Here is an 18,792-nt window from a genome sequence, read left to right as displayed (position 1 = left end):
TATTAAGGACAGTAATGTACACATTCTCAGAAAGCATATTTATATAGCAAGTTTATTAAGCTGGCAGCAGTATTTTACAAAGCTGGAGTTATTAAGTTAGAGTATTACCCATTGCTTCTCAAACATTTACAGTCACTCTCATTGAATAGGTATTTTTTTTAATTTTTCTTTTAAAGCTCTCCAAGCTTTGTTCATTTCAAATGTTGGGTAATGCTTTTAGGCTGGGCATACTTTCCAAAACAGCTACATCAAATGGGGTCTGTACAAGTATTGTTCATTGTTTCCTCTAAGGGTATATACCTTGTTTATAAAGGATAGATGTGGCCAGAGAGGTATACCCAAACTGTAAGTACAAGACAGAGAATCTATTGAAGAAGCATACAGCAATGATTTTGTGAATCAGAAAACAAAACAAACCTATGGATTTTGTTGTCTGCGAGTTGTGGAAGCTATATATTGGTACTGTAGTGAAGGGCTGCTCCAGATTAGGTAAAAGTACAGTGCAAGTTATCACCAAGATCCCTGTATAATCCCCAAACAGCCAAATACCTACCCATAACACAGTGTGTAACTTGGTCCTTTATTTTACACGTTCCAATGCTGTAACCACTGTCTTCCTTTAGTTTGCAAGGTAAAAACAAACACCTCATACTACCCCTTTGTTGTCATGATTTAGAAAGACATTCATTAGAACAATCCCCTCCCCTTCACTTTTTCAAATTTCATCTACTAAAACAGTTTTGAACTCAGTACAGTCTCAAATTAAAATGAATACCAAATGTTGGACATTTATCTCTCATCAGACCTGACAGATAACAGATACTATCACCTGCAAATGCAATGTCACATGATAATCTCCACAACATTTATCCTTATACCAACCTCTAATTCTAAAAACTGCTAAGTAACTTTCTTCCCATAATTCTCACGTTCTTTTCTTGCTTGAAAATGCATATGTAGCATTATTACTTTATGAATTTGACCTTAATCATCCCTTTATATATATATATATATATACATATATATATATATATATATATATACATATAAAACCATTCCCTTGTGGTGGTAGCATGCTGTGGTGGCCCATGCATTGCAATGGCACAGCCATCACACTGCACACTCATTCACATACACACATTCATACATTCACACATTTATGCACCTGACCCTCCCACACAAAATGATTTCCCAGACATTCCAACACATGCACACACACACACACACACACACACACACACACACACACACACACACACACACACACAGTTATCTGATTTTATAGACCGACTCACATACCCTCATTGCTATATGTCTTCTGAACATGTGTACCCTGTGCTTCTTCCATTCACTTCAATGGGCGATCACCATCATTTGGTCAAGTTAAGTTTTTGGCTGATTGTGGTAATTTACACAGCCACCAAGTGATTCTCTGTATTGCTCAGCAGCATAAATCAGTGCCCAGTCATCTGGGAGAGAACACATGGCTAATTAGCATTAAACACTCCCCTGGTTTTCCTCATTACCATATACGATGGTTGGCAGGGCTGCCCTCTACGGTAATGCTTCCACTTGCAGAAATTCAGAGACGTCAGGCAGTCTCTGAATTGGAAAGGTAATCTCAAAGGTTTGGCCACTCAAAATAAAGCTTAATACTCACTATAAACCTTTCTGAATCCTAGAGAATATTTTTTTATGTTACTGCTGTTCTTTTACATTTTTTAATGCATAGCCTCAATTCACAAACATAGTTCTACTTAAATTGTGTTGTCCGTATGACTGTGGTTTGTGTTGTGACTGAAAGGGTCTTCAAATCATTCAGTCTTCAGTTTATTAAGCCAATTAATAAAAAAATAAAGTAAATAAATACAGTGAATACTCATTTATTTGCAATAAATTAACAACTATTTCTATATTTATAGTTATAGTACTATGTGGAAAGCCAGAGGATGTCAATGAACTTCTGAATGAAAGAAAAATTGACCCAGATATTGTCATCATTTTAATTGATATCTTACAGTAAGTATACTTCTAAGTTTATTAATCCTTACTGATTTGGTTACTATGTGTGATCAATAAGGTTATTTTTAAATTTTATCACCATGCATATGTTACCTTTGTGCTATAAAAATATAAGCAGTAATAGCCTGTGCACCTCAGGGTATTTACTTTATAAATTAACTATAAACAGAATATGAATGATTTCACATGGTCTACAAATATGTCCCCATTTTTTGCGTAGGATGAGGAGAGTAAATCTTCCTCCTCCTATCCTCACAACTTTCTATAGTGGTACTATACAGAGTAATTTGATCAGTGGCTTCTTAGCATGGTATAGTAGTTGTACGTTTTTGGCACAGAAATCTCATCAGAGAGAGGGGAAGACATTAGAGAAAATTGTTAGAACTTCTCTTCCATCTGTACAAGATTTATACTTGTCTCTTTGTCTCAGTAGAGTAACAAAGATAATTGGTGATTCCACTCATCCTGCTTATGGACTGTTTAATCTTTTGCCTTCTGGAAAACATTATCATTGTTTTGCTTTGCAAGAATACAAGATTTAGAAATACTTTTGTCCTGCAGGCTATTGGATTACTTAATTGTCATTAATATGGAATATGTTGGTTTGTTGTGATTGTTGATTTTGAATCTTTGAATATATATATATATATATATATATATATATATATATATATATATATATATATCCTGAGTTCATATTGTGAAAATTGATAATTTTAGTTCATTTGTATTTATTGCTTTTTTATGGTTTATATGTTATTGTTTTTTATGTGTGATTGTTTGTGTCTATGTTTGCACATCGAGTTTGGAGAAATGTAATTTCGTTTAGCTATGCACACTGTGGTATGGTTGAATAACAATAAAGTTCAAACCTTGACCTTGAATACATACTACACTTGATCTTAGCCATAAACCTCATATAAAAATATTATCCTGAATATAATCAGTTATGTAGCTCTACCCTGCCATGACCACGGTATTTTTAATTTCAAAATAAGATGAGAGCTCAGTGCCATCAATAATAAAGATGTATGATGCGTTATATGTAGCGGTAAAATGAGTAGCAGTCCCTGATGACATAATCTTCCATGTGGATCGCAGTTGTTGATATTGATACATTCTTGCATTTTTCTAAGGAATTACATCAGACTAAATGATAGTCTAACCAAACTGATTGGGGTACACAACTCAACATTCCTGAGTCATATTGTTAAGATGCTGAAGGTCATAAACAGTTGTATTCAAAACCATCTTATCTGGTACAGATATGCAGTGGACTTTAAACATGTTCTCCTGTTGTGGAACTGCAAAATGTACAAAATGTATAATATAAAGAAATGTCACTTTCATGCCTTCAGAAAGCACTAGCCATCCAGAATAAGTCAAAGTTAAATCCACCCATCTACAACCCCCTTTTCCCATTTTTGCACATGGGGTCAGGGTGTTACTTCAGCAATGCCAATTATCTAGAACCAAGGTTTATATCACCGGTGGGCTAGCCCTGCTGTAGAAATTCTTCCACATCACACACTTGCACACACACTCACACCTATGGTATTTTAGAATATTCACTCCACCTACTACCTGTCTTTGGAATATGGAAGGAAACCACAGCACCTGGAGGAAATCCAAGTGAACACAGGAAGGCATGCAGATGCCACGCAGTAGGCACTCCAGCTGAGAATCAAACCAAGGATCCTCTTGCTACAAGGCAATAATGCCATTTGCAGTGACTATGCCGCCCCAAGTCAAAGTTAAATAAAATCCATAAACTGCAGATAAAAGACATCAGTTATTCCAGTACTGAACATGGATGAGATTCATAAATGCAGTATCTAGTGTGTATAGCTAGGGCACAAAGGAAAATGCATACCAGGGTCCCAGGTAGTCCATGTGACAGAGAAAATATCTGTCTCAACATAAACAAATACAGGTGTAATACACAAGCTGATGGTTTGCTGCAGACATATAAAGAAGGCAAATATATTGATTATGTTTGTGTGTGAGTCACAAAAGTGACTGTGCACAAATCCCTTCAGCTTGCTCTGTATTCCAATACAAAAGAAGAACACTATTAGCTCATTGCTTTCTACAAGAGTGTAGTCATCAGGAAAGCAGAGTTGCTACATATCCTGTCAGTGTGTAGTTGTCTTTACAAGAGACTTCCTTGTACTCCTAATACGAGTATGCTTGCCTCCTTTCAAGTACAATTTCTGAAGTCCTGGTAAAGATACACAAATAGGAAGTTAGAAGGTGGCATCTCCACACTGACATTGTTTGATAGGCACACATAGTGAAATGATCAATGTGGGACGTAAGGAGATGCAGTTATTAAAGAGTATTTCCAAAACGTTATGCAAAATATAACATAGTTTCCATGTTGACATTAATAATACAAAAACAGAGTGGGATACTCTCATGTTGGGTTGATGTTTTGAAGCAGTGGATGTTAGCAAAAAATGACATAAAACATATTAGTTAAAGTGAAGACATACTGTAATATAAACGTATTTTTAGAAAAGCAGTTATTACTATTACCTATATTTTTATAAACATTTTAATTTCATAAATCTCATAAAAGCTACATGACCTACAGGTGAACAAGTGGCACCATTCACTAGAAAACATTAAGCCACACACTGTTGCCACTGATAGTTGCAGTCTAACACAAATGATTTTGCAGATTAATATTGTTTTAATATATTGTGAAAATATTATATGCAAAATTTGTAAAGATTTGACAATATCACAAAACAGCATCACATTATTCTGTCTCTTGTCATATATCATTGGAAAGCTCTTGAACAGCTGAACAATTCTCCCACTGATATTGTTCTTCTGTTATCCATACTTACAGAGGTATAAACTATAACACTAATATTTTTGGCAAACAAAATACATTTTTTCTTTCATAAGCCTGCAATATAAAATCACTATTTACAGACAGACCTTTGATACTAACACCAGTGTTTTAGCCCGGTGTCCCCCAAAAAGATACCATATTGTATATTTTTCATAATTCATATAATTTATAAGATATTATAAATGTACTGAAGTATTTTTTTCAGTAGAGGATTTTACAAAAACACTGTCTGGAAGCAAGTCATTTCTTAGCTTGCAAGATTTCAGGAAGCAAAGGTAAAAATTAACCCTCTGCTGTTTAGGATTGAATGAATTAGCAAAAATGCACAGTGGTCCATCACAGGAATGAAAGACATGCGATATCCTGTGATCACCTCAAGTCGTGTGTGAATTCAGGAGGATGCAACAAAGGATAACATGGATGTAGGTGCATGTTAAATTGTACAGATAATTACTTGCCTAAAATAATAGCTTATAAGACCATGGGGAACACAGCATCAGTACATTCTACAGGACTCAACCCAGCCACAGAGTGTCAGTGAGACTGCAATCTGCCTTTCCAGGGATGTTGCAGATCTACATCACTTCCTTTAATGAGCTCTGATGTGTTCGGATCTAAATGCAGCCAAATGTGATATGCCTGAAGCCTTATCTTTATGCATCACTTATAACAAACATGTACACCAAACTTGAATACATGCATTGAGAAATCACATTGTGCAGTTCAAAGACAGAACCCAGGTTGCTGTTATACATTTTGTCGCTATATATAAAGCATCATATGAAATCATAACCTATGTAGAAGCCAACTGCAATGAAGGTTGCTGTGTTGGAATGACAATCACCACATGCTCCTACATAGCACCCTCAACAGTAATACATATGACAGTGTATGTTAAATATCACTGGATCCGTATACCATTAATGAATAGTTGGCAGAAGCATTACTGTATCCTGAGTAATGTCTGTCAAAGTGCAGCTGACAATATCTTCCATTTAGATCCTAGTTGCTGGCATTCAATTTTCATGGAAGCACTTAAGTGTATGTTGCAGTACCCTGCCACTGTATACTCCTGATCTGACAATTTGGGGCTGCAGAGGTGATACCAGCATTGTATGCATCCCAGTGCTATAACCCTGCATGACCATCAATGAGCAACAGAAGCATTGTCATCATTTATGTACTGTATGCACATTTCAGTTTATGGTCATGTCTTTATAGAGTGTTGTTATGCAGGTATGTCGCAGTAGTGTAGGTAGGGTGGGGCAAGAGGGACAACTGCTCCAGACACAAAGTGTTGGGAGGCATGATTAGTTGATCCCAGTCTCTAATGCAATACTGTATTTTAAAAGCTTGTATTGCACTTGTGGTCATACCTGAGAGCTGTGGAACTCCATGTGTAGTGTAAACTCTACCAACTGCTTGTTACATTGTATCAAGTAGTTTGTTACATCTTAAAAGTAAAAGTAGAAGCACTCCATATAGATAGGGTATAAACTGTAGCAACTGTTTGTTACATCTGTAGCAAGCAGTTTGCTAAATTTTATAAGAATTTTTTTAAACTAAAACATGAGTGCCATAGTGCTCCATGCAAACAGGGTGTACATTGTAATAACTGTTTGCTACATTTGTTTGCTACAATTTAAAAGAAAAATAAATTCTTCTTATTATTTTTTTTAATAAAAGGAAAGAGGGTTGGAACAATGCTGGGGGAGGGCAGTGTTGTGCATCTTCTTGGTATGTGCCAGTAGAAGGAACTTCTGTTTTTTTTTTTTTTTTTTTTTTTTTGTTTTTTAATGGAATAGCTGGAGGGGACATAAAAAGTTGATCACTACAGTAAAGTCCTTTTTTTGTTTGCTCTTTACTTGAAGAGCTGAAGGGGTGGGGCTCTAGTTCATGATATTGACACAGGGCAGTGGATGAGCCGGCTACATTTCTGGTATGTAGGCTAGCTTCATGTTTACAGGCTGTATAAAAGGATTTCCATAAATACTATTTGCTCTCATTCACCACATTTATTCAGCTTCCCCATAAATGTACACACATAAAAAGATCAAAATGCCTGCATCATCCTTCATCTCTGTCCATTATTAGTAAGTCTAAAACAGCTGACATATCTCACACACACAGACACACACACACACACACACACACACACACACACACACACACACACACACACACACACACACACGCACACATGCACATGCACACACATGCATATATAAACACATACATCACAATACATAACTGGCAATATTTTATAGCATTTTCCATACACAAGCCTGAGTGATGCTTCAGAGAAGCTAAGTATGAAGTGATGAAGTGTGGTGTTAAAATTGTTACAGTTTTGTAGTCAATCTGTAACTCACAGTATGCGTTGTAAAACACAGTTCTATATAGGAGGGTATGCATTACTTCAGTTCAGTTTTGCTTCAGTTGGGTACAAGGCAGACATTTCTAAACTGTCTGCTCACATTGCCAGTACATACTCATCTCTGCTGATATTAAGATTGTTGATTTGTTGCAGTGACTCCTGGAATGCTGAATGCCTTTTAAGGTTCAGACATATTCAACATATCTAGATCAATGTCCTCTCCTTTGTTTGCTTGCAAGAAGCACTGTAGCAGGCCTGTGTTGTACGTTGTTCTTGCTGGACAGTAGTTGTAAATAGTGTTGTGTCTGTCCCAGGGCAATGTACTTTGTCTTGCAATGTAACATGCACCTTATGCACACTAAGATGCTAATGGCTGCTGCCCTGCTCTGGTGCACAGTGTGGGGGCAATCTCTGACCAAAGATAAGCTGGTATCAATGGTGATGAACAGCAATAAAATATTGTATAACTACTTAAGGAAACTTAAACTAAAAAAGGCAAGAAAATAGTATTGAAAGTTTGTAATATCATAATGTTCAACTTGATAGAATACCCAATATCCTCTCTAATAAATATGCAAGTTCAAAATTCAGAAAGATAAACAGGAATATTATTTTAGAGTAATGCATAGAGTACATCACAATACAGGTCACCAGGTCATATCAACAGTCACTAAAATCAAAAACACAAGCTTCACGATTTGCACAATATCCTGAGTTTCCTGTACAAAACTGATACTAGCCTTGTATCAGTTCTTTTCAATAAACTACTAAAATTGGAATATGCATTAAATTACCCTGAACACTGAAAGCTGCGCTATTAACTTGGCATCCATGTTCTGTGAAGTTATAATAACCTTTATGAATTTGTTAATAGACTCTGTGTTCTAAATCTTTATAACCTTCCCTGAAACAGTAACAGTACCTCTAGATGAGAGTCTAAATGCAAATGTGGTGCAAGGAGTTTTATGATTATAATCAATGAAAAATATCTTTGTTAAGCACCTTTCTGATGTAAGAAAGGTGAGTCTTTTAACCACTTCTCAGCACTGTTAAACTCCAGTCTCATAATAAGAGTGCAACAGTGCCAGTGCCTGCTACCAGAAAACCCTGCTGAGAAGAATCAGGTTTAAAGAACTGTTAGACACTTCTCTATCTTACACACACACACACACACACACACACACACACACACACACAAAAACAAGAAAACAAAAAATAAAAAGTGTGGCAGGGAAAAGTGTGTGACAGCAATTTTAGCTTTTTCCCCTCGAACGGACACTTCAAGTCTGCCCTTTGTCTGTGTGGCAGAGCAAAGTGTTTAATGTTTTTCCCCTGTAACTCTCTGGTAGTACATGGTAGATAAAACTCCATACAAGACAAAGAATTATGATCAGGTCTCTCTAACCATAACTTTTATTATGCCTTCTTGACATGGATACCAAGATTCACCTCTTGAGCTTCACTTCATTCTGCTCTGGAGGTTAATTTCCTGACCTCTATGTCTCAAACACAATGAATTGATTACAGTTGGAGACTAGATCATTATCCTTTACATGGGTGCCTGAAACTGACAAAGCTTTTGATATAAAAGTTATGAACAAGTTGTGCAAACTAAAGGTAAATGGATATGTTATGCCAACTAAAGGTAAATGGATATGTTATTCAGTGCACTTAAAACTGACTTAATGAGAGAACACAGCAGGTAATGGTGGGAGGTCTATTATCCAGTGTAACAGAACTTAAGCAATGGTATTCCATGTGGTTTAGGGTTGGGTTCTCTCCTGTTCAGACTGTTCTTTGCATAGAATGAAGTCCAATATTAACTTTAGGTTTTAAAATAAACAACTTACTTTAAGACAGATTGATCTGTTATGTCTTCAGCAAATGCGTCAGTGCTAACAGCATGGATAGAATGAATTCATGTCCCCTGTAACAAAAATAGCCTTGTGTTGAACATCAAAAGATGTAGAATTCTTAGGTATGGAGAAGAAGAAACTTCACTGACTACAAAATGGACTGAAATATGCAAAAACAGACAGTTTAATAACAAAATAAGTTTACGTTCTGGACAGTTTGCTGAACAGAGAGGTACTGAGTGAAGTGATCACTAGTTGTTGGTCAGATGGGTTATAGTAGCCTGTGTAGCAGCTGGACAGACCTGGGAGATGAGCTGTGTAGTCCTGGTTTTCTGTGAAGGCCTAATCAATGTGGCTGTGAAGGATGACTTAGACTGCCTATTTCATTGATTTCAGGCAATCATGTTTGGCAACCAAGCAGTAAACTTTTTAGTGCTGCTATATTATGACAAACTGCATTGAAGTCATCCTATACCCTGAAGGTTGGAACTCTGAAATACTTTGACCTCAGTCCTGATGCTTTTCTCCTTATTTAGTAAATAAGTTGAGGTTCCACACACAAGTAAACTAATGTGCTCTGTGGATGTTTCTATACTGTCATATGTTCTAAGTCATAGGCAGTCACTGGCTCTTACCCTTCAAACTGATTCTAAAATTCAATAAAGTGCTTTAACTGCAGTCAGTTTTTACATAATAAGAATAAAGCTAAGATTATGTTCCTTGTCAGATATAATGTGGACACTTCAGCTCTTTGTCCAAGACATATAACTGTATCCTCCAAATCTAATGAGCTTGTACCTACTAGGAAATAGGCATGGTATATGACAGTAGTTTCAGTTTCAAGGAATATGTGGACATTACTTGTAAAACTATTAATCAGGAAATTGATCCATTTAGAGATTGGAAGTAAAATCTAGAAGTTTGATACACATTAATGTGCTAATTACTGGCTGTAAAACTGTATCAGTTCTTTAGTTCTACTAGATGCTGCTGACCATATGCAACACAAGCTTAAAATGGCTTAACATGGCTTGGAATACTTTGGTCTTCTGCTGTTGTATCTTTAATTGCTCATCACTAATTCTTCATAAAAAAATGTTTGTCGGATGAATCTGAAAAAAAAGGACATGCACTAGCAGCAGCTTCAGTTTAGCCCTATCCTTTTTATATGGAAACCTCTTTTGTGACCCAGCTAACCAGAAAACACATCAACAATGATAAGAATGCTGAGAGGACCTATAAATTCCTCAAAAGCAGGAGACAGATCATTTAGTAATTTACTTCCATATTTGCAGAATAACATGCTGTATGATATTAGGCAGGTTATAGGCCAGGTGGTGTTTAGAAAGCACTTAAAGGCCACTGTATAACTTTATTCTTGTGTCAAAGGTGTTCAACACCACAGCAATCACCATTATTTCCTTATGATATTATTGATAATAGGCTTAATGCAACTTTCATTTGGCATGTCTATGGCTTGGACATTACTAATACAGTAATATTTAAAACAATATATGATTGTTTATGCATTGCATGCTTTGTATATATTTCTGTAGTCATCTTTTTTAATTAGCTTGTATCCTCTCTGAAAATATATTCTGCTAAATAAGCTAACCCAGTGAACATTTTATGTCTGCATGTATCTACTTATTCATTTGCCATTTTTAGCATGATAAGTAAACCAGTCCATTCACCTTTTCAGCCACAACTCATTACAATCAGTAATATACACCATTCATCAGGCATCATTCACAACAGTCAAAACGCTAAAAAGTATTAGAACTGCCAAAATATTTTTCAGTTGCAGTACAATCAATGAAAAATTATATTTAGTGGTCATCAGAATATTCAGACAAATAGCAGTATATTCAATTAACATAAGAACAACCAGAATAATACAATAACATTCAGAACAGCACAAGTAAAGATGTTGCAGTTCAATAAATAAAGTAGTACATTTAGTATTTATCAGAACACTGAGAGAAAGATTACTTCATAGACAGATGTTCTTAACAAAATGAATTAGCTAGAATATTCATGAATGCAAAATGCATTTCAAACAAATGTTATATAACCATACATTATGATATATACATGTGATTACATCAATCAACATCTAAAAAAAAAAGACAGAAAAACGTCCATCATATCCTTCCCCACCTTATTCACAGTAAGAAAACTGACAGACTTGAGCATCCAAGGAAATATTAGTTTTCACTATATTTCTATTACTATTCAAAGTGTTCATTATCTGACAGCAAAATAAGTACTACTTGGTGCTATCCTCAAATAACCTGAATTCCATGAAACAAATTAGCCCTGAGTTGTTTCAAAAAGATAGCTGAGTTGCATTCCTAATATTTGCAGGAATATGATTCCAAAAGGTTTGTGCCAGTTTTGTAAAATGTTTTTTTCAGTCAATGTCAGTTTAAACCATGCCTTGACTAGACACGTCCATCCACCCACAACCCCTTGTCTCTCTTTTTTTGGCACATGGGGTCTGGGTGTCACTTCAACAGTGGCAATCATCGAGAGCCACTATTCACACTGCAATGTGACTAGCACTGCTGTGGCTTTTCTTCCATACCACACACATACAAACTGACACACATGCTCCTGATAAAATAAAATGTATTAGTGATCTTTAATAACAGACATGTTTATAAGTCGTGGACAATGCCTTTCAATAAGTAATTTGAATGTAAGAGTGTTAAGTAACAGGGAGGGTCTGGCTGTGACTGACAGTCATTTAGTTCTGTTTTGGATAATATAATAGTGTTATCTTCTGTTAGCAAGATGAAAGATGATTTTGGTGGTCTTTTGATGGTCTTAATAAGCAATGTACTTTGTGTGGATAGTAGAGCTATGCATGGCATGCCATATTCAGTTCAAGGGTGAAGTACATTTATAGCTATCTCTATCAGAAGAAGTAAGCTGGAACAATTTATTAGCTTGAGTTTCAGTATCAGGTACAAGAAAGTGATCCAGGATAAGTCCAAGGTATTTTGATTGGTGGTATAGTTTGGGTGCCTGGTAAAACTACTCTGAATGATCTGTCAGTAAGATAGCCACTGAACTATTGTAATACCTGTGAGAAAAATAACATCTAGCCAGTTTCTGTAGTAGTAAATTATGGTCAACTGCATCAAAAGACCTTTTTATGTTTAATATACATACTCCCTGTGAGCATACCGTTGTATGAAAAGATAGGACCACTACTGTAATGTTACTAACTAATAACCAAGACAGCAAAGAATAAACCCCCAAGGCCATTGGAAGAGCTTCTCTCATATACTCACAAAAATAGAGACATGGAGTCTGAGTGGAGTCTCTTCAGACCTCAACAACTGAAGCATCTGTACGGAGCTGCGGCCAAAAGTATACCAGTGTTTATCAGACCCTGCTGGTGGAAACCAACAGTGAGAATATATGTCAGGATAAAGAAAAGGTCATTCTGTGCAGTAAGAGTGGAGAGGGTTTCTCTGGATTTGACCAAAAGAAACAGAGGGGCAAGCATAACTATCAACTTGCTAACACTGAAAGTAGGGAAAAGGCCCTTGAAAAATAGGAACATCCTGTTAAAAATCTGGACATCTAATTAGCATACAATCTGAATAACAAACAGCGCATAACTCTTTCTGCTTCTAGTCGGAATGTGGGATACTACTCAGAAGCACATTTAAAGAAGTGACAAAAATGATTCAGAATAAAGGCACATCAACAAAGATGCAGTGTAGGCTTTAATGACCTGCACCTCACAATCCTACCTCTCATGATCATGTACTTATTTATTTATTTTTTGCTTCAGAAAAAGTTGTCAAACTTGCATTCTGTTTCTTTAAACTATTGTTGCCACTACTATGTTAGTCATGTAGTGTGGTTTTCTGTGTACTAAACAGCTTCAAAAATGTCTCCCAATTGAAATATAGGCACTGTAAATGCTGAGTGCTGAAAACACAGACTGAAACTTCAGGAGAAGAGTGTATCTCACATATCATTCTTCTCCTTTAAACTTCTTTTTTGCATGGTGGCAAGCCCCCCCCCTCCAGACACACACACATACACACACACACACACACACACACACACACACACACACACACACACACACACACACACACACATCTCAATGTGTTGGGCAAGCCCCACACCACTCCAAACTTATATATACTAACTCCAAGATCACCTTGGAGAAAAGGAACTATTCCAGGAAATGGATATCTCATACTATCTAATTCTGTTTTTTTGGCAACTTCCATGTTTTGAGAATCAGTCTAGTGGGTCCAACATTTCAAACAGTTACCTCCAAAATTATATGTGATGAGAGGTCAAAAAATTGCATGATAAAAGTGTAGCGATAAGACATATTTTAGCACATAAATTACTAATTAAAGATCATAAGAAAAATATAAATAACACAAAAATATGGGAGCAAATCTTTAACATTGTGTTAGCTTAAGGTTCTAATCCACTTTTCCCCGGGAAGTACATACTTAATATGGAGGTTAGTATAGATAAGCCTTATATTGATACTAGACTTTTATTTTCTCTTTTTTTAATACCATCTAGAAGTTTATATTAATGTATAATGATCTTATGTAACTGTTGGAAGCATTCATGTATATAATGTACATATGCTGTAGTATTGTATTAACATTTGGAAAAGAATAAAGATTTATTCTTGAAAAAAAAATTGCATGATGCATAAAGTGATAAATCAAGTCAAAAAATAGGGACATACCTGCCAAGATAGGGGCACTCTAAATCGGGCATGAAAATATGAATGCTCCTCCAAAATAGGGACAGTTGAGAGGTCTGGAGGCTAGGAAGGGATAATTTCCAACATTTACTAAATTGAAGGCCTGGGTATGATAGGAGTTTGATGAGGCTATGGAGGACAGCTTTCACATGGTTTCAAATAGATTTTGATAAACCATCCCATGACTAATGATGAGAGGTGTGGTACTATACAGGATGTTCTTAGCAAGGATAACTTTGACTTTGAGGAACTCCTAAACCCAGTGGCATGTAGTCCTTTGAGGAAGAGCTGACTTAATTGCTGATACTCCCTGTTAGTGTTGAAAGCCGTTTTAGTTTGTTATGGTCTCCATGATACTGTTGAAACACATATAATCCAGATCTCTATTAAGAAAGTGAACTTTTTGCACTGCGTTTTGTCTTGATGTTTGTATTATATGTTTTCCATTCTATTGTTTTATAATGCCATTTATATAACTGCTAAATACATGCAAAAATTAGCATACTTAACAAATATTTCAGGCACAGGCAATAAAACCATTCTAACCTGCCAATACACCAAAACAGTTATTCCCAAAATTACTGTCCAGAGCATTTGTGAAAAATATCTAAACTAGTGCTTGGTTTAGTGTAATTTGTTCCATGCATCTGCTACTCTCTCAGATAACCAATTAGTACATTTCTCATTGCTATAGAATGTTCCACCTAGGTTGTTTAATGATTCTCTACTACCTTTCGATAACCCCAAGCATTTCCAGAGGTTGTTTTTTCTAAATGCCCTACATACCTGAATAAGGTATCATCTTAAATATCTATATTAGACACTCTACAACTTCAGATACTTAAGTATTTCACTGTAACTTAAATTTTGACGTCCATGGATGTCCTTGGTATATTTCCACTGTACTCTTTCAAATTTACTCATGCTTGTTTTCTTATAAGTGTTCCATATTGTTATTCTATACTTAAGTTTGGGTAACTAAGAAATAATGACTTAATTTTTGATTTCCTAGACTTTATAAATCTTTTACACAACTTATAATTCTATAACTATCATTAATCAATTGGTTGATACGGTTAGAAAAAACTCAAATCTGGATCTACCCATATGCCCAGCTCCTTAAATGAATCAGCAGTTTACATATTCCTCTTTTAATCAATGTGTCCCAAATCTCATATGCTTAATTTTTTATGTATTTATCATTATATTATTCTCCTGTGGCCAAATGGCCCATTTAGTCAAGATCTTTTGTATACATGCTCTATCAATAACACATGTAATCAGTTTATCCATTTTCAAGTCATCTGCATGCAGACTGTAGAACACGTCAGATGAAAAAGGTAGACCTGTAAGATACAATTTCAACAAGTATTAGCCTAGGACAAAGCCATGTAGGGCACCCTGACTGTAGCCAAAAATTTAACCTTACTGTATGATACTTGCTATGTCATATATGTAACCCATGCAGCTATCCATTTTATCAAGACTATATCAATGCCTAATTGTTCTAATTTATTGATGAGCAGTTTCTGTATGACCCTGTCAAATGCTGAATTAAATATATAGAAATTACATCACAGCACAATTTTTTATTTATAGCTGTTTTTATTTTGTTATCGAACATCACTTTACAGGTGGTAATAGATCTATTTTCAAACATATTCAAGTTAATACATTTTCAAGTTCGAACTTTTCCAGTTCTGAAAATAATTTATCCAATATAACCTTCTCCATTACTTTTCCATCGCATGAAATTAAACTTATGTGTCTGTTTGACTCTGGGTTTGTCCTACTCCTGTTTCTCTTAAAGTCAGATTTAACAAGTGCATGTCCCAATCTTGAGGGATCTCTCCATATTTAAATGACCCTATTGAAGAACAAATATCATGGTTCTCTAAATAGATGCTGGACCGGTCTCAAGTTATTAGTTCTAATTCCTTCTCCTTCTCCTTCCTGTGCTTTGTTTGGGTTCACTTTGTGTATTTCTTGTTCAATATAATCTAATTTGATTTCAGTATTTGAGGTTGTCTGAATGTTACAAGGACAATTTATCAACCCCATTGTGGAACCAAACTGCTTTGCTTAAGATTTTGTAAAAATATCTGTAATCTGTTATGTCTGAGAATAAAATTTAGAATCTGCACAGACTTTATCATTTGTATGGCTTTACTCCTACTACTTCATATATATCTATAAATCTTGCCTCACACTATGTTTAATTTGTTTGTCCAGCTTGTTTATTTCAGTTTTCAAAGTCATAGATTGACCTTTTTTCATTTCTTATATTGTTTGTCTCACACCTTAATCAAGTATCTTGTTCTTATGGAAATATGTCCCGCTGATTATGTATGCTTAGATCCTGGTATTAAATATTTATTTTATTTTATTTTTACATTCAGTTTCAGTTTCAAAACTTGCTATATCCCTTCTGCAGTTTTTTTCACTGAATGCACCACTCCAATTAGTTTTACATAGTAACTATTTTGTTTCCATATAATTTGTTATTAATCTTCTGTGCATTGGTTTAGATTTCAGTTCGGCAGAATATCTAACAACAATTTAACTTTTATAACCCCATGATCACTGCATATCAACAATGATAAAACGTGACACCAAGTAGCAAATATCTAGTATGTTCCCATCCCTGGTAGGCTTTTTAGAATCTAAAGTTATTGTTGTTCCTGAGCATACATTATAAATAATTTCCTTACTAATGCCATTGAATCAATATTATTCCAGTATGTTTCTGGTAAATTTAAGTCCCCATCTAATGTTATTCTTCCCTGCTGCATTTCATGCAAGAAATGTATGAATTCTTCTAGGTCATCAGCACTTAATCTTGGAGGTCTATACACTCCAACAGTTGTTGTATGTTCCAGGTCTGTCTTTATAGTCACAGTTATGCAATCTGCAGTATTTGTGTTATTACTAAGCATACAATAATCACAGGTCTCATTAAAACTATCACTTAAGACAGGCAAACTTACATTTGTATAAAAGAAAAAAATATGTTAACATGTTCACAGTCACAGGCATTATACATCACATAAATTATTTTTATACAAGTATCACCTATCCAACATTACATAAATTGATCAATTCCTGCCTTCCCTTAAATCTCACTCTCCTTCAAAACATTATTCTGCATATATTGTTCCCACAATTTCTGTTTTTTTTTTCTATGTAGTTTGATCCTTTTCTAAAGATCCCACTTCCAGTTCTTTTATCTCTGTTGCAATATTCACTACTTCAAGTACAGTTAGTTTAGGCTTTGATTTTCATTTTCAAGTTACTGCTTTTTTGGTAGCCATCAGAATTAAATTTAACAAGGCTTAGAATGTCTATGTAATTCAGACCTCGTATCCCATCACAAAAAATAATTTCCTTAGTTACACCCATTTGCTCACCCAATATTTATAATGGGTCTATATTACATAATCGTATGCGAACAATGTTGAACGCTCTAATGAGCAAAAATGCCAGAACTCAAAGTTCCATTATTGAGATTGCAGTACATTGAAGAGTGGGATATTTATCCTTTCCCCCATGTAGTGCTATCTTGGAATTGGAATATATATTTAGCGGGGGGTGTGGGGGGTGCAACCCCTCCAACAATAAGGATTTAGAGTTTCTGTATTTTCGCTCATTAGAGCACTCGACATTGTTAGTGTACGATTATATAATACAGAACCTTTATAACAGTACTTTGTAGGGAATTTTTAAAATCTGCCAACTCATTACACTCCCAACACATATGCTTCCAATTACTTCATTCTGCCACATTACCCCTCCAACATTTGCCATTTACCTGTGGAAAAAATTTTTGGAGTCTGCCTGCAGTATAAAACTACCTATTCAAGCACTCCTGAGCAAAAAAAAAAAAAAATAAATCTTCTAGACTTTGTTGCATATTTGGGATCCATACATATGTCTTCACATTGCTTTCTAGTGAATTGCTTATTGTCATTTGTCCAAATAAGGTACAGACATTCAAAATGATCTGGATCCTTTATGGCATAGCAGGCTAGACAGAGGTCACAATGAAGGAGATGGTGGGCCAACAAGTACAAAAATAGCTTAGCAAATCTTTCAATGTAGCTGAGGGTTTAAAGATCTTTGATTTTTTTTTTTTTTACTTAAAAATCTGGGTGGTCTTTCTAGAGTACAGCAAGACTTGTGTGGTACATGCCAAATGGGGAATTATATTCACCACTAAGACTAATAAGGGAAGAGTGCAATGAGATATTATCATCTTTACAATTGGAGGAATGTCCCTTTAATACCTCAGCACAAGAGCTTGTAGTAATTGGTTGTTTTGGACCATTTCTAGCTCTTTTGAAGTTCCCTGTTTAAAATCCACCTCTGAGCATTCTTTTCTGGCTATACTACTCAGAATCAGCTCCTCGTGGTCCTGCAGAGTGGTCCTAGCAACAGAGAACTGTGAAAAGCGACTACTTTCCTGATTTAAGTATTTTTGCTGTTTTTTATATAAAATACCTTCTCTTGCTTACTTTGAACAAGCTTAAACTGTTTTTTAGCTGTTTGTTGCATTATATATTATCTGCACTTAAAGTTACACTTGGTCGAAAATTGGTCGAAAGCTTGTTTGTTTGTTAAATTTAACTGTTGAGGCTGCCCACTAAAGTGTGCTAGCCTGTGTAACTGATTTATTACTGTTTCCTGCATTTCTGTGTTCTTTCTATCTGAAAAACAAAAAAACAAAAAAAAAATATCCTTGTTTTCCCGACTCTCCTCGACTAGTTTAGACCAGTTTACAGGCTTTGCTGTATTCTGAGCTGTGGTGTAGTTCCTGTGTTGTCCATTGCCTTACTTGGATAGAAGGAAGTTTCTTTGTTCACCAGTGGGAGTGGGGAGCCTTGAGCAGCCTATCTGTCCCTGAAGGAGTGACCTCAGC

At 35.5% G+C, this 18,792-nt stretch overlaps 1 protein-coding gene across 1 annotated transcript in view; it reads left to right on the top strand.

Annotated features, from left to right (window-relative positions):
- Positions 1 to 1,534: 1,534 nt before the first annotated feature.
- Positions 1,535 to 18,792, top strand: part of LOC122814309 (heat-stable enterotoxin receptor-like) — a 900,709-nt gene continuing 883,451 nt past the window's right edge. The window contains exons 1-2 of the mRNA XM_044086899.1: positions 1,535 to 1,559; positions 1,923 to 2,019. Coding sequence (XP_043942834.1) covers positions 1,535 to 1,559; positions 1,923 to 2,019 — 122 coding nt within the window. The remainder of the gene's footprint in view (positions 1,560 to 1,922; positions 2,020 to 18,792) is intronic.

This window comes from Protopterus annectens, chromosome 1.part1 (genome assembly GCF_019279795.1).
Source record: "Protopterus annectens isolate FY-2018-M chromosome 1.part1, PAN1.0, whole genome shotgun sequence".
Lineage (NCBI taxonomy): Eukaryota > Metazoa > Chordata > Ceratodontiformes > Protopteridae > Protopterus > Protopterus annectens.
Note: the sequence above shows the minus strand (reverse complement) of the source record. Positions and strands in the feature narration are given on the sequence as shown.